The sequence below is a fragment of the Falco punctatus genome (assembly GCF_963210335.1).
Source record: "Falco punctatus genome assembly, chromosome: 6".
In the NCBI taxonomy this organism is placed as follows: domain Eukaryota; kingdom Metazoa; phylum Chordata; class Aves; order Falconiformes; family Falconidae; genus Falco; species Falco punctatus.
The window spans coordinates 37,413,064-37,435,824 of NC_137585.1; the positions used below are offsets into that span (position 1 = coordinate 37,413,064).

The 22,761-nt window shown below is 38.8% G+C and overlaps 1 protein-coding gene across 2 annotated transcripts in view; it reads right to left on the reverse strand.

Annotated features, from left to right (window-relative positions):
* Nucleotides 1–810: 810 nt before the first annotated feature.
* IFT56 (intraflagellar transport 56) overlaps nucleotides 811–22,761 on the reverse strand; it is a 58,477-nt gene continuing 36,526 nt past the window's right edge. The window contains exons 14-18 of one of the 2 annotated variants that reach the window (XM_080393121.1): nucleotides 12,769–12,852; nucleotides 10,475–10,544; nucleotides 6,987–7,093; nucleotides 3,359–3,492; nucleotides 811–2,004 (exon numbers count right to left, since the gene is read on the reverse strand). In XM_080393121.1, the coding sequence (XP_080249247.1) occupies nucleotides 1,893–2,004; nucleotides 3,359–3,492; nucleotides 6,987–7,093; nucleotides 10,475–10,544; nucleotides 12,769–12,852 (507 nt within the window). In that variant the 3' untranslated portion in view covers nucleotides 811–1,892. Of the gene's footprint in view, nucleotides 2,005–3,358; nucleotides 3,493–6,986; nucleotides 7,094–10,432; nucleotides 10,545–12,768; nucleotides 12,853–22,761 lie in introns of those variants that run through there. The other variant, XR_013929072.1, reaches the window with a different exon arrangement.

Sequence of the window (22,761 nt, forward strand, 5' to 3'; positions counted from 1 at the left end):
CCACATTATTTAGCATGTCAAATACGACTTTGTGACTATAGTGAATAAAGGTAAGGTTTTCAAAACTTGTTCACTGGTCACAGACAGAGATTTTAAAATTAGTCCCCAAGCCCTTACGCTGCAATGCCGTCACACATTTCAGAAGATTCAACCAACATGTAAAATGGTCTGCAATGGATTTGGATGTTCTTCAGCTCTCTTGCAAGTTAAGCTTCAATAAAGGGAGTAATTAGATGTGTTTAACATCTGCTACAAAGCCACCAACACAATTTTTTTTAGCTTTGTACCAAGACTCATAATTGTATTCCCGACCTGCTTCCAAGTTAATTTAACTGGGAAGGAAAAGAAAAATGCCTTTTACAAGTGAAACACATTTTGTAACTGCTTTCAGTGAAAATCCTGCTCCTTTCACACCTCTTATGAATGAGTGTAATGTTGCCCCTGCTCCTGCTGAAAGGCTCTATTATTGTTGCTAGTGTGACGGATCAGTTTTGTAGAAGTAAATGCAAGTAGCTGCAACTATCAAATGCACTTCTAGATACCTGAATGACGACACCCACAGCTTTTGCGTAAAGCAGTAAAGACACTAACATGTTATATGGCAAAGGTGTATACATTCCATATACACCCAGCCTCCTTATTTTCAGCACACTACCATAAAATTAGGTCCAAGGCCATTGGCTTGCCTTTGACTGATTACTGAACGTGCATTTATTTAATGACCAGTCACAAATCTGCCCTCTTCCACAGAAAAATGAATATACTATTTTAACTTCTGCAGTATGAAGCAACATAGACCAGCCATTCAACTGTAGATTCAATTAAGAACTTTAATCAAAGCACAGACAGTAGAGAATAGAGTATCCTGAGTTTCATTCCAAAAGATAAAAATAACCATCACAAGTATTTTACAAATTTAGAAAATGTAAATTTTCCTTTTAAAGTAATATACAAATGTTTTTTCACTATAAAACGTATAATAAATTTCTATGTTACAACTATTGCCTTCTTTTAGAAGTATGTATTCCCTGAACTGTTTGCAAAAAACAGGAGAGTATAACAAATCCAAAAGTATAATAAATATATTGCTAATGAGGGTGGTAAATGCTGAAGTGATTCAAAACATCCAGTTCTTTTATCCATCAGATTGCTAAACTAAATGGATTACTCAAATTATATTAACATGAATAAATGTTTTGAGTGTCAAACCTCAAAGCAAGATTGAACAATACAGTCAGTCAAATCTCTATGGTCTGAAAAAGATAGTAAGAGAGAAAACAATTCTTATAAAAGACCCTAAGAAATGAAGGTATTAGTTATTGAGATTTATCCAGAAAAAGACAGCACTCAGAATATGGTTTGTATTTTACCCTTCTATTTATATATAGCAGTCTTTATGTATTATCTGATACACTAGTACTGGCTTTTGGTTGTCACCGTCATCCTCTCTACTTGCCACATTCCATCATTTGCTGAAGTAGATCTTTCTTAGTCATTTAACAAATGATTCTTCTCTGAAGGCCAGAAGACTTGCTGAAAAAAACCTCACAAAGCAGTCCAGTACCTTGTGTGGAGAAATCTGGTGAACATCTGAGAAACACTTTGACTTGGGTGCAGCTGGAATTACTACTAAATACTGAAAGTTTGAATGAGGAATAGAGGTGGTGTAGCAGAAAAAGTACCGATAAAGGTTTAATAGAAATCCCAAAACCCACTTGCTGAATGTTTTGAAATCTCACTGCACTACGCCATTGCTCACCTGGGTCAACCTGCTTGATTGTTTAAAGTCCTGCGAGGACGGGGATACCCAGAATGCACAGGAGAAATCAAGACCCACATCTTATGGCCACATACACTACAGTAACCAACCCAGTTCATTTTGTGGCACTGACTTAAACAGGGACCCTGTTCTCTTTGGCCCACTTTTTCATGATGCGGACAACGTATTCTATTTGAGAATTACCAGTGCTCTTCAGAAGATGCAGTACTTCCCGTAGAGTCTCTCTACAAAGGTGAAACACAAAGATTTAAATGAAGATAAGACCCAACTGATACAAGAAACAACTACTTGCATCAAAGCTATTTTGCAAAACATGGTTCCTAGACAGAGAGGTCCATTCATCTGCACATCAGGAATAGGTAAAAACGCACAGTAGGTGAGATCCCAGGGGACAAAAAAAAAGAGAAAAAATAAAAGTTTTTTATACAATTGCAACAAGGAGAAAAATTAAAAGCAAAAAATCAGCAAAATTAATTAATTTGGAGTTTAATATGCATGTGTGTGTGTATTTATATCTAAATCCTTATTCTTGCAAAGTAGTTCCGTAGAAAGCAACTTTTTTTTGGTCTTTAATGCTACTTGCTAGTCTTCAGTATGGCAACATCTAGGTTAATACTGCCAAATCACCTTACACATAAATACAAATAACATGGAAATGAACGTTACCAGTAGGATAAACCAGTACGAAGCTGCAGTTTGCCAGCTACTTTACAGCAAGAACTTGTATGCATATTGAAAAACAAGCAACCTATGTGTCTTTTACTGCATCTACTGCAGGAGTTGCTAAAAGGACACTTGAAGGGTGCAGTAGTTAATGAGATTATACCAGCAGAGAAGGGAATAGAAGGAAGGTGTAGAAGCCAAAATACACACCCACCAGCCATGTATGAAACAGCAGCTTTGGCCAGGGCAGAATGGCCATCTGGTGTCACAGCAGAATATTCACAATGAAACAGTTCTTAAATAACAGCCTCACTACTCTCATTCTCCCATCCAGTGAAATGGGCCAAAAGCAAAATTATCAGTAACACAGATAATTTCCTTTAAGCTTTCATCAAGTAAGTCTGTTTTTCTGAAATGGACAGTGTCTTCAGAAAGCAAACTTCAATGAAAACACAGTCTCGTCCACTCATTGTTTAGAGAAGTCACATCCTTCCTACAGTGCAGAGTAAATGTTTTCTTAGTTCTGTTCTGTGAAACTTAAAATGTCATGGGACAGTTTCCCATTCTTATGCCATCAACATGAAACGTGGTTCTTTTCCATCAGTTCATGAACATACTACATTTATAATTCAGCTCTTCTTAGTATAATGACTAATGTATTTTGGTTTCCTGCAGTTCTAGCATTCACTTTTAAGTTATTCTCCATTTTTTATTCTATAAATGTTAGTGTGGAAGATACACTTCAAACTGAACGCTGCATATAGAACAACTGGCCCAGAGAGTCTATTCTCTGAAAGGTCAATAAAGAATTGGAAGAGGATATGTAGTCCTAAAGTAAGGTTACGATTCTGGCTTACAGCTAACTGGAAATAGGAAAAGAGTAAAGTAAATTCATATCTAACACAGAATACTCACTTTGCTTCTCGGCCAGCTAAGATCATTTGAAAGACACCCACACAAGCACCCCTCTTGCCTTCCCAGTGTTCAGGATTACTGTCCAGTCTCTCCAGAACATCAAATGCTTTGGCTGAATAGTAAAACTGACGCATCTGCATAGAAAATGAAACGTTATTTCTGACTATATGACCATCTTTCAGAAGGGAATGAAAAAGTTTGAGCTCAGTTTTCTGAAATCAGTAGTAAGCCACAGAAGCAAATGTGCATTTTCCTGTTTTTCTGCAGGCAGCAAGTGACACAGAACAGACACATTTCAGTTCTACATAGAGAAAGAGGTAGTACTGCACCATTACTGCTCTATGTCTTTGAACATATTATAGACAAACTGCACTGTGATCTTTGTTAGTCAGGAATGATCAGCACTTTTGTTTTGATCATATACAGAGAGACATACTTGGATGTCTTTTGGTTTTAACTCAGAGGTAAATTTTTTTCTTCACTGTTACAGTACAGTACAAAATAAGATTCAGTGACTATAAACCAAAATTTTCCTGAGCATAGGAAAATCACTGTGTACCCTATCTTTTTTGCCTTAGGTTCTCTACTTGTAAATGGGAACAAGAAGCAAGTTGGTTGGCAACAGTCAGTGTGAAAGGAGTGACCACAGTAACTGTGGCTTTTGAAGTCAGCATAACTCATGTGGACCTTATCTATGACTGTGATTGTTTTCCATTCGGGCAAGCCTGAATAGCAATGTTATTTGTGGCTAGCATCTTCCCATGGGAGAGCACAGAAGGCAGATGGAGCATAGCCTCAGCTGGAAGCCTACATCTGCTAAGAAAAAAAGAACAGGCTGTGGGAGTTATGTTTGGAAACTTTAGTCAGAGAACACAGGTACTGCAGAATGAGTCTTCACGTAATCTTCACATAAATGGTCATTTTAACCACAGCGGACTGGCAAGTACTTAAATGAATGGGAATAAAGATAGTCAGTATAAACAGTATCAGTTGTGTCAGCTAAAAAGAAAAAAATTGAATACTGATCTTTCCAAACTGGCATCTGGTCTAGTTCCATTAAGCAGATACTGGTTTAATGTCCTCCTTCTATCTTACATAAAGCAAGAAATGCTTCAACCCAAGTCATGTGCTGTTCCCTATATGGACAAGATGGGCTATTGCATGAAAAGCAGCAAGAAGTTAGCCAGAAGTTGTGCACCCCAGCTTCCTCACTGAACAAATTCTGTCAGCATAGCAACGGGGCATCCAGCTACATCTTTTCTCAGGACACTGTTGACCTTGCTCCATCCATGTTCATTCAACATTCTGTTGAGTGAAGCCTGGTGTGCACCTGCCTTCTTAAGTTACAGCTACGGTACTGTCTCTGGACCTCCAATATAATATAATGTTTCAGAAACAACGGGAAAACGTTACATAATCTCAAACAACTTGGGCCTTGCCGTTTAGTGGAAGAGGTACAAACAGCTGGCAGTGTAGAAAGAGAAGTTATAACACCATAATAATAATTTTTGAAATGCAGTTCCTTGATCTTCTGAGCAGTCATTCATGGTCATACACAGACATATAATTAGGCTGAAAGATTTAGTCCTGAAAGTGCAGTTTTTAAGAGCTCTAGATAAATCTGAAGTGTTGGAGCTGCTTCTCCTCTAGAATACAACAAGGTTTTGAGAAGAATTCAGCCAAAGTAATCAACTGAATTAAGTGAAACTTTAAATGGTCTAGAGAGAGATTTGACATATGGTCTAACTGTCAACTTGCTTTCACAGACCGCAGCTATGGGAAACACCAGAGACATAGCCACTTGCTTGAGCAACAAGACTTTTAGGGTGAGATGGTGGATTGAATACTTGGAGGATGTGCAAGAGATAACTTGCTTAGTGCTTTTGAGGTCACAAGGTAGATTTTCTGACTTTTCAGTTATATGTTTGGTAGCATTTTGAAAACATGTTACATTGTCAGATGAAAGAAAACAGCAAAAAAGAATGTTACAGATAGTATGCGGATATTGCTGCTCTTTGGTGAGCTTGGCTGAACTGAGAATCATTGGGAGGTTTTCCAATAGGACTCCATTTACTATCTTTCCTCTATAATGGCAAGTTTGGTCACTGTATCTCTAATAAGCCTATGCTAATAGCTGCTAGCTCTTGTGTATTCACTTGCATTAGGCTCCACTGAACCAGCTCCATGAGCTTTACACCTGTTATCTGTGTTCTGCTTTTCTCACATCTGCCTTCTTACAACAGTGAACTACTATATTTGCACAATCACAAAATTACAAACTGTCTTTATATTTTATATTTAATTTAAATATAAAATGGTTGCTTCCTAAATAACTGATAAAAATCACCTTCTGGCTCTGGCCAATATATCTGGAAAGTGGATGGCCTGTGTCTCACCATGACACTTTTCCAAAGAACATCATTTTGTCCTGTCACTGAGCTGCTACTTGTCTACGTCCCAACACAGTGCAATCACCCTTGGAGATGGCAGAGAGGATGCTAGATACAGCATCCTATTATTGTCCACTGACCTCTTGCACGGCAGTACTTTGCATAGGACAACAAATTTTTCTTTTTCTTGTAGTGCCATTTACAATCCTCTCAGACAAGATTTCTTTATATGCCTCTACATCCATCCTGCAGATGAAGCTCTCATGTTCTCTTTCTATGCTTTGCAGAACAGCAAAAAAAATTGAACCAGAGCTAAGTCTCACTGTATATAGACACCATCTGAGAACTAGATGTTAAGAATTTAGTCAGAATTGTAATCAGCTTCCCAAGATCTCTTCACTATTTAACACAGCTTTGTATAAACTTGAATTTGGAGGTGTGCCAGCAGTGTAGTAGCACGGAGCATCAGAACTAGTAAACATTAATCCAGAAGCTTAGTATAAGTAAGGTAGCATATATTGTAACCTGTCCTAAAATGCCTATAGCATCCCTACTGAAGTGGACATTGTCTTGTCTAGCTTGACTTTTAAAAACGTTAAGACTGCTTAGTCTAACCTTATCTCTTTAGAAGTCCCCTTTGGAACAGGTTCAAAAGAAGAAGACATATTTTGTGTTAGCAGGGATCCCGCGGCAGGCAGTTAAGCTCACCAGTTTTTCTAAGTAGTTTTACCCCTAGTGATTACACACACACCAGGTCTCTCTGCCCCACTTGGGCAGATAGAATAGTAGTTGTGGGAATTCTCTTTCCATTTCTTTATGATTAACAAAGGACTATCTCCCATTGCCATTACAAGCTTTAAGGAAACAAATAACATTGACACAGGAAAAAAATGCACCATGAAGCTACTTGCTGAATCTATGCTAGATTTTTTTCTTAAAAGTTTCTTGTATTTTCTACTAACAATGAATCCCTAGTAGGGGAAGAACTGTTACTGTTATTGATAGCTCTAGCATGCATTAATTTACCAATGTTTTAATCAGTGGGCTGTTGACCAAGAAGGCCTGTAGGTTAAAATACTGACTAATCCTTGCCAACTCATCTACATTATTAAGACATCCTGCTGTTATAAAAGAAAGTTCACTAGTGATGACAATGATGGAAAGTATAAAAAAAAAAGACTGTTGGTACAATCACTGAATTAACATGTCATACATGAAGCTCCGAAGAGAAGACTCACTCTGTAGCAATCATTTGCAATGATCTGCAATAGGTTAAAGGACTCCCCTGAGGTCTCCATCTTCAGATAGAGCTTCCAGGCCAGCTGTGGTTTCTTATTCATAATATCTGCAATAAAAAATAGCTGGGATTGTGAAAAGAAAATGACGTGCACAATACTCAATGGCAGGAGGAGTAAACGTTCCTAAATTTCTATGCTTAATGTAAATGCATGCCTCACCCTGTGACCATGAGGTTTGGAAGGGAAACTTGTCCTTATCTTCGGCCTTACTAGTGATAACAGCCAATTCATCAGAGATACAAACAGCAAGAGGAATAATTACGGCATTTACACCTCAATTTATATTTCACAGAAACAGCAATAAGCACAACTCTCATGATTTCACATGTGATTAAGGAACAGAATGGGAAGCATTAGAGAAGTTATTTTATGCAGGACAATGAACTGCGGCAATCCATTTAGATGGTGAGATTTAGTATTACGTGTTCTTACACACGTAAAAATTTTATTTGGCACAGAACTGAGGTCTTTAATACTTGGTGCCCACCTCAATCTAAACATTCAATTCCCATGATTCATAGCAAACCAAAAAGGAGGGGGGGTGGGGGTGGCAAAGCCCCTCCAAGAATAACAAAACCCAAACTTGTCATTATGCATCTACTAGAAAAAATGTTTCCAAATTCCTGAGATTTTGTGCTAGTTTTAAATATGCCTGTATGACTAGTTTCACTGGCCTTTAACTTTAAAAATTTCTGCTATACATAAATAGAAACAAAAGAATCTGAATCTTCCATCTCAGCTAGTGGAAATTCTACTACGATGTTTGAACACAAAGGGTTCTAAAATTTGATTTTCTGCAGATAAGAACCCATTCTGTTGAATCTGATGTTGATGTTGGTGATTTCAGACTGATTCAAGTACTGGGAGAAAATAAAATTAAATTAAGTATTCCTTTCTTTTTAAGCCTTACTAGCTACTCACAGAGTAGCTGGCTGTTCACACATGGATCACTCTTGTGCTCTTTCAAAAGATGGACTGTTTAGTTTATTATATCTGTGCCCACTGTGCCAATACATATGTTGCAGGTGACAATCATCAACAATAAACATGTAGCACCAAATTACAGGATTTATAGACACTTCTTGTTCAGGAGGCAGCAAGACATCAAATCAGATTTTTCTTTCATCAGCTCCAGATACCATACACAGTGCCAAACAGCGAGTTCTTAATTTCCAAATACCAACCCATTCATCTAGAGAAAAGGAGTACTGTGCTAATTCACTTTTTTTTACCTTCTCGTCAAGAAGAATTTAATATTATTGTACTATTTATACCAAACAAAAAAATACTGTCTAGCATCCAAAAAATATGCATCTTTGGTACTTTTTGCCCTTTGGAAATATTTCAGCATTGAATTGTTTACAGCTCAATACCTAATCATACTCTAACATGAATGTATTGTAATGCTTTGTAATTTCCACAGCAGCTTTTATCCAGAAGGACCTAATAGTAATTTACATACTTGACACAAAAATATAACTATATTAATCACTGAAAAGTTGTTTCTGCAAAGAATTCTAGCAGCTTGAATTCTAGCAGGGAATGAAAAATCAAAATTTTAAGACAGACACAGAAGAATACAGCAGCTCTACTGAAACTTCAGCAGGAATTCAGAATGGCAAAACACACTCAAGAACATACAGCAACTCCTATGAAAGAGCTAGACAGGTTTTAATTGATAACATGGTGTTAATTCTACTTCTTGCATAATAAGTAGCACCTTCAAAGAGTTTTGCATCCCCACATATATGTCAAAGAACTACTACAGCACAGAATCAGAGGGATGAACGCTGTCTACTGAGCAACCATAAATTCCCTTTGCAATGGGAGTTCTCCTGTCAAAAAAATTCACAGAAAACATTCACATATAAAACGCTCAAACCTAACGAGGTATTGCAGCTTAATGATGTCATGGTTTAACCCCAGCCAGCAACTAAGTATTGCACAGCCACTTGCTCACTGCCCCCCTGCCCCTAGTGGGATGTGTAGGAGAATCAGGGAAAAAGGTAAAACTTGAGGGCTGAGATAAGAACAATTTAATAATTGAGTTGAAATAAAATAAAATAATAATAACAACAATTGTAATGAAAAGGAGAGAGAGGGAAAGAGGAATAAAATCCAAAAGAAGAAAACCCCTCAAACAAGTGATGTACTATACAATTGCTCGCCATCTGCTGACTGATGCCTAGCCAGTCTCCAAGCAGAAATCTGCACGCTCTGGGCACCCCCTCAATTTATATACTGAGCATGATGTTCTATGGTATGGAGTGTCCATTTGGCTAGCTCAGGTCAGTTGTCCTGGCTATGCCCCCTCCCACTTCCTTGTGCCCTCCAGCCCTCTCACTGGAGGGCCTGAAAAACTGAAAAGTCCTTGACTTAGTGTAAACATTACTTATCAACAATTAAAAACATCGGGGAGTTATTCTCATACTAAATCCAAAACACAACACTGTACCAGGTACTGAAAAGAAAATTAATTCTACCCAGTCAAAACCAGGACTAATGAACAAGGAAATAAACTGGCATGTCCTAAAAGTAGAGTCAGATAGGCATCCATAGGTGTCATGTGCCTGTCTGGAAAGATCACATTAGAGATGTTGAACATGTCTGCGATATGGTATTATGTCCCAAAACATACATATTTACATTCCAAGTACAACTACTGAAAACTGTTGGATAAGAGAACATTTTTGTATTGAGGCACTGTAAGGAAAACAAATTGGCCTAAGGAGTCTCAGACTGAGTTATTAGAAAAGCCCACCTCTATACTATTTTGCATATGGCACTGTATCTGAATTGGGGTTCAGAAAAACTAAATAAAACTTGCTATAGGATATTTAACATAGTAAAAGTTTTCTGGGTTCACAGAAAGAATGGAAAATTTTTTGGAAGAAAAAAAAATGCTGGAGATTATAAAGGACATCCCTCAGGCACAGCAGTTTGGACAACACAAAGAGTAATGTGGTAGGAAGAAAAACACTGTGAACGCTTGCCTCATCCTTCCCTTCCCTAGACATCTGACACTGGCTACTCTTGGAGGCAAACAGACCCTTGGCCCTGACCCAGTATGATGCTTCTATTTTATGTTTTACTCTGAACATTTTAGAGTTGTAACTCAGTCTTAAAAGACAGAAAATCTTCACTCAAGCAATTGAGTAGACAACTGAGAAGAAAAAGTTTCACTGGTTAGGACAAAGCTGCATTGACGGAACTATAACAGCATTGCACTGAAGCAGTAATTGCTTACTATAGCCAGGTGTATGAAAGGTGCAATAACCACCCATGCTATAACTAGTGCAATCAGCTTTTCACTTTCATAGTCCTGAATCCACCTACAACATTAAATTCAATTAGGAAAAGTGGATTGCCAAGACTGATGCAATAGAGGAGGATCTGTATTCTGCAATGTTGAGAGTAAAGTGACTCACAGCAGCGAGCCAGCCAGCTAAGGTAAACAAAATCATTCTTTATCTTCTCGCTCTGGATCAAAAGGAACACCTGCAGGAAGAAGGAAAATAAAAGATTATACATGCACGTACTTTTTAAACAAAGAGAAGGCACAGCTGCCTCGTTTCAACATGCAGCTAATGCTTAAGCCACACGAACAACTGCTTTATGAGAAGAGTTAGGGTATGCAACTGCAGCGTAGGGACGTCTCTGTGTCGGGTGGGTGGAGGATTCAAACAGTGCCATGCTTATCAAGGGACTTCTGCAGCTTCAAAATGCCAAGCTGTGTGCAGGGTGCGGCCCCCTCTGAACAAGTGCCAGTGGGCGGCCGTGCAACACAAACAGCACAAAGGAACTCTGGGCCTGTGGGAAAAGCTATTTGGAATGTGTTTGTTTAGGAAGCATTGCAAGCAATTACATTAGCATCTTCTTGAAATACCAGAAGTTTCACATATATATGAGCCTTTCCTCCCTAGACATGTCAGAGACCATTTCAGGGCAGCAATAAGCCTTTTCTAACCATTTTGGTTTCAGTAAGGTTCTGAGGCAAAATGTTCAGCTTTTGTAGCTTACTGTACAAATTCAGGTTTATTACATTCTACAGCTAAAGCGATGCGTGGGGGGAGGTTACACATTTTAAATTGTACTCTGGCTTTGCTCACAGAAAAAAGCTATTTATGCCCCTCTGCAGGTACTGTCAAAAGTCAAAATATCTTTACAGGAGCAGATATATGTACTGGAACAGCGAGTTCCACAAATTACTGACATTTTTATTGGTTAAACACTGGTGATCCTCAATTTTGGGGCAAGGGGAAGGGAAAAGGAAGAAATAAAAAGAAAGCAGAATTATCATTATAAGTAGCACTTTATCATAGGTTTTATTTCATTATGTTCAGGGAAGTAAGCTGTAAGCTTTTAAATAACTTATTAAGTGCTATATGTGGAGATATTTTACAAGTTTATGAGACACTGGGGAAGGGTGATCTTTATATGAAAGTGTCATCACAATCAAAGATCAGACATTAGGCCAGACTAATCAATTTAATTACATAATTCTGTTATTTAAATACATCAGCAATGTAACACAAATTTGTCTAGAATAATGTGTAAGAAACCCGAGTTTACACCTTTGTGATTTTGTTGCCTGGCTTCAGCTAAAGCTTACTTGAAGCATTGTCATCTTTATGAGGTCTCAGGAATTAGTGTAGCCTGCCAGCATAGTTTTAAAACATACTCACTTGACTTTTCATTAAGCTAACTAAATTAAGGCAGGTGAATTGACATATATATCCTTTTGCCTGACAGTCTTGGATGTTTTTCTTAAGAGAGAGATGCACTTTCAGGTAACAGAAGTTAAGAGGGTGGGTGCTGGGGGGAAAAAACCCACACTACCCCCCAAAACAAACAAACAAACAAACAAACAAACAAACAAACCGAAACCCAACCCCCCACAAAACAAAAAACGAACAACAACAACCAAACAAACCAAAAACAACCCAAAAAACTCCCCCAAAACACCCAGGGGGGCTCTGTTGTTGAGAAACCTGAAGAGTTAAAAAGTTAGAAAGACAAGACAAACAAAAACCCCAAACCAACCAAACCTATATGATTCACTTCAGGCTGTGTGGTTACTTTTTTTTTCCTGGCTTGTCTTCTTTCTGGTCTTGTGGAAAAGATTGCTTCCATCTTCATAATAGCTATTTGCTTTTGCATATTTTAGTTGTAATTAAGTTTCTTCTGCACATAGACACAAAAAATGCTGTGTGTAGAAGTTAATCTCTTCCAGCTGTATCTGTATGCTGCTGAATAAGATACTGAGCACTTCCTCTTTTCCTCCCACATCTCTCAGAGGAAGAATATGGGGTTTTTTAAACACAAATTTCTAGGGACACCTAGAAGCTCTTAACTATTCAGTGCCTTTTACTCAGCATGCCCTAGTCAGGCTGATCAATAGGACTGCCTGGGATCCCACACAAAGCATAGGAAATCTGATTAAGAGGGCATTCTTTGATCAATTAGATAGCTACAAGCACTCTTGTGATGCGCCACAAGCAGCGTGACTCCCCATATACCTCACATTACAAGATTAGCAAGATAATCTTTTCTGAATAGTGTTCGTTGAGAGTTTCAGTTCCTCTAAGAAGGGGAAGATGATGTTCCACACAACCTACTTATTTTCAACCAACATGAAGATCTAGAGGGAGAAAAGGAAGGAAAGGGGGGAGTATGTGGGAAATGTTTCCATTGTTGTTTTTTAAAGAAAGTAAATACATACCTCTTCAGCCTCACTAAAATTGCCCATGGCAGCTTTGGCTTGGGCGTAGTTGAAGTTAAATGTGTCATCGTTGTAGAAGTAACTCTGGAAAATATGCCACACAAACAATCCCCAAATAAATAAAACAAAAAAATCTACTCCCATGGTAAAATAACACTAAAAATACCCCCACCCCCCGCCTCCTGCAATGTGAGTCAGGCTATATCAAGACAATGGGAAGAAAAAAGAAAAACCTACATTATGAACATACGGCATTTATAAACAGTGGGTAGAAAATTATGGACTGGCTTTCCATCCTACATTCGTGACTACAAACACAGCTGGAACATTCCACAGTATTAACTATGAGAGATCTGGAAAATGCTCTAAGTTCAAAATTGCAGTGGCAGCTTTTGTGGGTATAATTTTCACTTTGGGCATGTGAAGACATGCTGTGCTGCCATGGTCTCTTTCACCTCCCAAGCACTTATTTCACCACTAGGGTGGTAAATAGGCAGTTGACTCTCTAACAGCTTAAGGAGATGAAGAGTTTGTTTTTCTAGGACTTCTCAAGGTTCAACACAAGATCCTGTGGACCTGATTATGTGACAGATGCTAGTCTGACACACTGGATCCCATGATGGAGGTGAAGCTGCAGTACTGGGCTGTAGCCAGGCAGCACACTGTGTAATAGGACTTCCTTAGGCTCAAACCTTGCTTACAGGCACCCTTCTCTCTATCTTAAGTGCAAAACCAAGTTTTTCTTTCCCATAATATTAGACTGGACGTGCCTGGCTAATGACAGATCAGGCTGATATAGCTGTATCTTTTTGGAAAAGCTGCATGGGCCAAAGCGGGAAGTACAACTCTAGGTACAGGTTAGCCTGATGTTTGGGTTTGACCCAAATAGTTTAGATTTGATCATGGTCAGATGTCCAAACTGAAGTATAACTCAGACAACCAGAAGTCAGCTGAGCGTGTTCTACATTCAGCACTGCCCCACACTGCTACACTGTCAGACCTGGCAGAGATAAGGTAGAACGCAGTATCAGAGCTACAAGCATGGGTGGGATTGAGGATCCCTGCCAAGGAGAGGTGCAGTGCTTATGAAAAAGCATGGGAAAAAGCAGAGTGGTTTACCCACTATAGTTACTGTAAGAAAAACTTTCCTGGTGATGCAAGAATGAATTACTTTAAAGACAAGAAGAAACAATTTGAAAAACAGAGCATGTTAATCAACCTTACAAATAGCTAACAAGACATGGCCTTGGAAGAAGGAATAGTCCCTAAGGCCTTGCCTAGATTGTCTTGACGTCCCTGACAGTGGACCAGACTGGACAGAACACCAGCATGCACCGATATACTGATCAGGGACTCCTCTGGATTCTCTCTGAAGTCAAGGCAACAGGTGACTCAAAGATGCAATGCCCAAATAGAGACATTTATGTAAGGGTGAACGGGGGAGAAAAATTCCTGGAATGGTGAATATCCAATTTTAAAATTTACTCTTGGAAAATTAATATTCCTCACACGTAGATGCCAGCCAGAGGGGGCAGGCAGAGCAGAGTGTGAGAATAGTTACACGTAGACACTCAGCAAGTATGCCTTAACTGAGTAGTGGGGTCACAGCTGAGTGTGCATAAGCAAATAAAGTTGCACATAGACACCAGCCAGAGGGGCCTTAATCAACTAGGGAGGGTTCAGAGCTGAGTGTGCACTGGGGCAGGTTATGGAGGGGCCAACAGTTTTGGTTTTGGTCAGGATGGGGTCAGGCCAATCCACAGTTCCTCCCTGTAGCCTTTTGGGGTATATTTTGAAACAAATTGGAGATGATCCAATGACTAAAGATAAAATGAAAAGATATTGTAATGACTAGTGGCCCAACTATAAATTGGGTGATGGTGAATGGTAGCCAGAAAATGGGTCTTTACAATTTAATACTATATTACAATTGACGTTGTTTTGTTGCCAACAGGGTAAGTGGGATAAAGTGCCTTATATTGATATCTTTATGACTTTGTATAGAGAACCAGATACTCAGAAAAAGTGTAAATGGGGGGAGATGTGTTGATGCTGTATGCGCGGGGAAGAAGAAGAGTATACGTGGAAAGAATTGCAGTAAGAATGGGACTGTATGTTGTTGCGGGAGGAACCGGAGGATATACAGTTGTTGGTGCCCACAGTCCCACACCTATATGGTACAAATGCAGGAAAAATAATCAGATGCTTCCAAAACTGCACTCCTCACCCCCCCAAAAAACCCCCACCAAACCCAAACCCCAAACAAAAACCTAAACCAGATGGGTGATAAAAACTTCAGTCCTGTTTCCAGCAGGACAAGGGGGCAAGTCCAGTCTGAAATTGGTCTCAAAGAGCAATCTCAATCTCAGAGGGCAAGCACCTCTGAGACAAGCACTAGGGGTGGAGGGCTTACCAGTTCTTGTACATGTGCCATTTGCTACCTCTGATCTGGAAACAATCTGTCAGCTTTTATCAGGAAAACCCTGACAGAATGTACCAGTTCTAGAAAACAGGGTCCTAAAGAAAGTCCATCAGCTTTTTATGAGAGGTTGTGAGGTAGACAAAAAGTGGACGGATTTAAATCTAGATGCGAAAGCTAATCAGAAAATGTCAAACATGTTATTAGTTGGACAATCATCACAAGCTGTAAGAAAAAATTGCAGAAGGTTGACAGGACAAGAGGAATGTCTGTCTCACAGTTGATAGAGATAGCATATAAAGTGTGTAAAAAACGAAAGCAGAAAAAAGAACAAAAAGCATCTCTATTGGTAGCAGGTAACAGAGGAATAGGTAGAGGAAGAGGAAGAATAAAGAGAGGAAGAATGGGAATGGGGTTGGGAAGAGATCTGAAAAGTCGAACATCCTTGGGACTGAATCAGCTGTGCTATATGCAAAAAAGAAGGACATCAGAAGGAGTGTCCTACCTCGGGGGGGAAAGCGTGAGTCAGGGGACAAAAAGGATGTAAATCTTATTTTGTTAGAAAATTAGGATGAATGAAGGGGACCGGGGGATAAAATCAAAGTTTCCCCAGCTGATCCTCTGGTTCCAGTGAAGTTGGTGAATGAGATTATTGATTATTTTTTTTTGACGGAGAGTGGAGCAACTCATTTCCTAATCATTAGTTGTAAGTGACCCTTAAATAAAATGACAACCCCAATTGTTGGGACAACGGGAAAATGAACAATATGGCCTCTCTTAAAACCTATGGAATGCACAATTTGAAATACTAAATTAACTCAAGAATTTCTATATATGCCTTATTATGCAAGTTGAAAGCTCAAATAACTTTCTCTGAGAATTCTGTACAGCTCCACATCCCACCTGATACAGCTTCAAAAGCATAAATTTGCTTGCTGACAGATAAAACTTTAGAGAAGCCTGAATACAACATCCCAGACATGGTATTGAATGCGATAATTTGGTTTGGGCATATAAGAAACTGGGGAAAGCAAAGAATGCATCTCCTATTGAAATTGAGTTGAAACCTTAGGCAAAACTGGTAAGGAGAAGACAATACCCTATCAAAATTGAAGCTAGGAAAGGGTGGGAACCAGTAATTAATGCCTTCCTAGAACATGGACTGTTGCAGGAGTGCCAATCTGAATATAATACTTCTATATTGCCTGTAAAGAAACCCAGGACCCATGAGTTGGTCCAAGATTTAAGGGAAGTAAATTGGATTGCTGTAGATGTTCATCTGTGGTGACAACTCCATATACACTTTTAGCCACAATACCAGAGACGAATGTTTATTTTACAATTCTGGATCTGAAATCTGCATACCTGTTGATGAGCAGAGTCAGACCCTCTTCACCTTTGAATGAGAGCACACAACTACCAGAAGAAAAGTCAGTTAAGCTGGACGGTGCTCCCACAAGGTTTCAAGAACAGCCTCACTCTGTTTGGTAATGTATTGGCAAAGGAACTGGAGCCATGGCAAGGTAAATACCCTGATATTACTGTGCTTCAGTATGGACATGACAAGTTGATTGGAGCGAGCTGTTTGGAAGCAACAGTTAAGTTTAGAAAACCTACTGGCATTTGCAGGTTACCAGGTTTCAAAAAGTAAAAGCACAAATAGCTCAAGAAAAAGTTCAATATTTAGAGTTTGAAGTTCCCAGGGGAAAGAGAGAACTTGGAACTGATAGAAAAGAAGCCATCTGTCAGGTATCAGCGCCAAAGTCAAAGAGAGCTATAAGGATTTTTAGGAATGGCAGGATGGTGCAGGATATGGATACCAACTTTTGAATGGATGGCTAAGCCTTTATATGAATCCATAAAAGGTCCTAGAGAACTGTTAGAATGGACTACAGAATTTCGGAACGGTTTTGATGACATAAAACCAAAATTGATGGAAGCTCCAGCTTTGGGCTTACCTAACATGAACAAGCCTTTTCAGCTGTATGTACATGAAAGGCAGCAGGTGGCGCTGGGAGTGTTAACTGAGCTGCTTGGTGACTGAAAGTGGCCAGTCAACTATTTTTTGTAAACAATTAAATGAAGTAAAGGCTGGCCTGCTTGCCTATGAGCTGTAGCTGCCACAGCACTGCTAACTGAAAATCGGCTTTAGGACCCCAGTGACTGTCCTAGTGCCTCATGCAGTAGCAGCTGTGCTAGAACAGAAAGGACATCACTGGATCTCTCCTACTCCACCAGTGAGATACCAAGCAGTGTTGCTAGAACAGGACACAGATCTTGGAACAGTAACCTCCCTGAACTCTGCCACCCTATTGCTCCTGCCAGAGCAAGAACCTATACAACTGTTTAAGTACTACTGAGCAAGTTTTTGCTAGCAGACCAGACTTGAAAGATGGACCATTTGGGAGCCCAGATATAGAAAGATATAGAATTGTTCATAGATGGGAATAGCTTTGTATGTAACAGAGTAAGACAGGCAGGATATGCAGTTGTGACTCAAATGGAAGATATTGAAGTTAATGCATTACTTCCTAATACATCAGCCCAAAAGGCTTTAACTCAAGCATTAGAAATTGGAAAAGGGAAAAGGATTAACGTCTGTACAGATCCTAAGTATGCATTTGGAGGTATTCATGCTCATGGAGCAGTCTGGAAAGAAAGAGGAATTACTCCTGAGGAACACTGGAAAATAGATTTTTCTGAGTTGCCGAGCTGCAACCAGTGTAAGTATTTGCTTGTTTTAGTTGATACCTTTTCAGGATGGCCAGAAGCGATCCCTTGCTCGGGTGAGAGAAGTCGTTAAGATACATGAATCAAGGAGCACTTTTGCCTTTGGATTTACCAGTGCATCAATTTCAACCAGGAGATCTGGCTTACCTCAAAAGTTGGAGAGATGAACCACTAAAAGAGAAATGGAAAGGCCCATATACTGTTCCAGTGACTGCCTACATAGCAGTGAAATTAGGAGTAGACGACTTCTGGATACATTATACCTGGGTGAAGAAGGCATGTATAACAAAACTGTGGACCACTGAACAAACTGGGGACTGTAAATTAAAATTTTCTAAAGGTTGATGAACCGTACAAGGGATTTTGAAAAATCATATCTTGAATTAGATTATACTTAAGGATTAATTTTGTATTGTTGCATGCTAGTAATAAGAACTGTAGTAGTAGTAGAATGCATGCAGAAGAATATTGATTTCCTTGTAACAAGAAATGGTACTAGAAATTGGTATCCTTTGCTTAGTTATAGTGATAGGACAAAGCAGGAACTCTGAGAAGCAGCCATTAAAGGACCCTTGGGAGGAAAACAGGCATTTTAAACCAAAACAGAAAAGAATACAAATAGTGAACAAACCCAATTACTAGGTCTGTACACACTTCCTAGAAACCTCAGAGAGAGGAACTCCTTTAATCAGGATTCTCATGCCTGCTAATGTATTTTGGGGAGAATTATGGGCAAATACATCCTTTAATATAAACTGAGGATGAGAAGAACAGGAATGGGAAATATCACTGTTCTCCTGGAAAATTATTACACTTGTATCCAAAGATGCAATCCTATGAAAGGAACAGATAAATCAGATTGCAAAATAGGTTATCCAACATTCTTTGGGAAATACACACAATCTAATAAAACAATTGGCTGACTTGACTACTCAAAATAGAATGGCTTTTGGGTAGAGATTTGTTAATGGATAAAGAAGGCGATATGCATTGTGACTGTATGAATTCTAATATTTGTGAATATATATGTATTAATTCAATGTACATGGAGATATTCGATCTTGTGTGGGCTGACCAATGAAAAGATGATACTAATATATGGGGAAAATATAAATTCTTTCCTTATACAGTCTCAAAGGGGGGATATGATACAAGAATTATAGACTTTAAAGAAAACAAGAAAGAATTTGAAAAACAGAGGATGTTAATCAACCCTTACAAACAGTTAACAAGACATGGCCTTGGGAGAAGGAATAGTCATCATCATAAATATGCCAAGCTGGGACACAACAAGATAAACTCAAGGGGAACCAAATGGTTAATGAGACCAAACAGAAAATTACTTGAACTATGCATGAACTATCCTAATTAACATACTAAAAGGTCCACCCTCGAGCAAAGAGAGCCCTCTGCAAACAAAGCCCTCTCCCCATAGAACATGCAGTGAAAAGAAAGAACATGTTACCTCTAAATGGAGACAAGGCTAGTAGGAACCAATGAGAATTAAGTGTGACTAAATGTAATTATAAACAATTGTTCAAAGTGTATAAAATGTTTTACCATGTGTTAAGAGGTGGGCTAGCTTTGTGGATTTACCACCTAGCACCCATCTCTGCACAGACATGCAATAAACAGATATCTTGGCTCTGTGTGTGTTTCAGCTTTTGCACACCAGGTGAAGAACCCTGATTTGACTGCATAACAGCAATGTGTGTGAAAGATGTTTTTCCTTATATAAACATCTATAAAAGAAACAGAACTGGTGTAGGAAGATCAAACTTCCCTCATTAAAGTGTGAGGAGGAGATAAAAAGCATAGTTGGGACTGTAAAAAAGATATGGAAGCAAGCAGGAAAATGCTTTCCCAGTGCTCTCTTATCTTCTTCAGTGATGTAGGGACATTGGACAAACCTCTCCCCTTCCGTGTCACAGGCAGTCAAAGGGTACAAATTCAGGCCACCCACATCTATCTATCTATCTATCTATCTCCATCTCAAGCTAGTGCCTTGGCAGGAGAGGTGGCGGGTTGCCACCATTTGCTGGATGTCTAGGTTTCACCCAGATAGTCTTATGTTAGGGTTCAAAAGCTGGCAAATACAACAAGCTATGTGAAAGCACCAGGTTGAATTAATCAGGAGATTCTTGAGCCCGGTTTGTGAAAACATTTCAGTACCCTTAGGGTGAACTAATGGGTTTTTCCATATAAGAATTACAACATTTCACTGTATTCTTCCTCAGTGATAGTTTCATGTGAATCGGCACAAGTCCCAGGTTAAGCAAAGCTGGTGAGCAAGATCCTAGTTTTAAGGCATGAATAGTTTCCTCTGTTCAAATAGTTCCCACTGTATTTTTGAATTAAAATGGAAAAGAGACTGTCAGTAATCAAACTCAAAAAATATGCCATTCTATTCTGGCTGTATTAGTACTAGAGACCAGACCTGCTGCAAAACCAAAACTAGCAGAAATGAACTACTGCTGCTGATAGTGCAAAACATTCACAGCAGCTAGATTTGTAAATTTTTTTAAAACCACATTGTATGTACTGGACTTCACTCTTTTGTGGTCTTTCTAGTGGTCTTCAGTCTTTTCCTAAAACTAACTGTGGTCTGAGTGATGTCCATTTCAATGAGATGCTCAGATACCCAGTTGAACAATGAAGCATTCCTTGCGGCCAGAACTCAGCTGAGCCTGAATTAGCTTGTCTTCTCAGTTGATCCTCAGTATTATAATGTCACCCTCAGGGCAGCTAGCAACACATTTATAATAAGGTGTCCTTTGAGACATTCTCATGCCTACAGCAGTTTTAATCAATCATGGATGAAGGTGGTGTTTCCTGACAGAATATCATGCACACAATCTTCACAGAGTGTGCAGCTCCACTTAAAGAGCTGCAAAGATTCTACTTAAGTTTACTCCTGTGAATGAAACACAGAGGTCACAGAGGTAACTGTAAAGCCACCTAAACCTTGCCTGTTACATGGTACAGGAAAAATTATTTGCATCCATGTGACCTGAAGAGTAGGGCAATGACCTAAGTAAATCTGAGCAGTGGCTAGTTTCAGCTAAAAAATTATGAGAATGATCAACTACTTCAAAAGGACCATGCAAGGAAAGTGGCAGTGGGCAGATAAATAACAAGGACTAAGGACAAAAGTTACCAACAGTGCTATGTCTCAGATTACTTGTATTTATGATTCCCTTCAAGGATTTAACAAATACATATTTTACTTAAAGCTTAATCATTTTGCAACTTGCTAGATAGAGTCTATGAAACTTTCCAAAATTGCAATTTCAACCCTACCTTGAACTATGACAATGAGTTCCATAAACCAACTGTGTTTTGAGGGACAAAATTCTTATTAGAAAAGGCATTGTGAAATTGCTGCAATTCCAGCAAGCTGTATCTTGTTTTCAGACTCCCCTAATACAAATGGCATATCTACCTTGTTTATTCTAATCCTCATTTTATAGAATTCTATTTTCTTAATTTCCTTATATATATTTTATGAACTTTCCTCTATAGAAAATAATATTTATCTTCTAAATCTCTTAAGACAATATTTCAATTTCTAATTATTCTCTGAATCAACTTTCTTTCCACATTTGAGGGGGCAGTGGCCAGTATTTCAAATAAGAGTATATTACTGTGCAATGAAAGGCATCAATCTTCTTTTTATTCTGAATTTTCTTTACTTAGCTTAGCATTTTGTTTCCCCCTTATAAACGCACGCTCATTACAACTGTGAAAACTGAGGGACTATGCTAAAAAAATTCATTATCTTTGCCTAGATATGGGTCAAATCAAAACATATATATGGTTACTGATGCCAAAGGCATGTATATGTGGACAATTCCAGCTTGCAAATCCATGTATATACATTATAATGTGCAACAGTAGTTCTACAGAACAGCAAAACAGCTAAGTTTTTGAAACAAAGCAGAACACCCAAACAAGCAGTCAGATAACCCTTCCCCTCTCCTGTGCACACATAATGAAATTGTTTCTCCCAAATCTGACAAAGTAAGAATGCTTCTTCTTCTAGTTGATAAACATAGCAGGACTGAAGGGTTGCATACTTGCATACATATTCTGCCTCCCTCCTGACAGTTTTTAAACATTATATCTATTCCTCACCTATATTTTTCTCTGCATGGGCTCTTCCAAACATCACACAAAATAACACCAAGTATTCTGTACTCTTCCTTTTCTCTTCAGATTTTCTTTCCAAACCTTCCTGTAACACTTACCTTCATACCCTCACAGATGCAGAATTGTGTCACCTAATCCCCTCCCTGTAGCACTTAACTTGCCTCACGACTCTGGGCTATCCTCTAATCACTCTATTGCCTACTTTCACTCTCTTAATTTCTGTTTAGCATCTTGTTTGTTTCTGGCTCTTTCCCTTACAAACGCTAGCCTTACTTCCCAATATTAATGACAACTCCATTTGCCTCCCTAGATGCTACGCTTCTCTCTCTCTCATTTCTAAGGTTTCCCATATACCTTGGAGGTGGTGAGTAAATTTTAACTTTTTCAGGTTAGAACTAGTTTTAAAACTTTTTAAAGGAAATTGAAAGAGCTGGGCATTTCTATGGGGTGACCCATTCCATTCTAAGATAAGCGTAAGAAATACACAGGGTGAATTATCTAGAAATTACCATCTGCCACCATTGGCTATAGACTGAGACCAAATGATGAGTTATAACTAGAAATCTGATTTTTGGGTGGCTCAAGTTAGGCAAGACAAATCTCACTGTTAGTTTCCAGCTCCCCTTTTCTTCAATTACACACACTCCAATTTAAGGTGGTGGTAGTGTGGGGTATCTCTTCATTCCACTACAGTG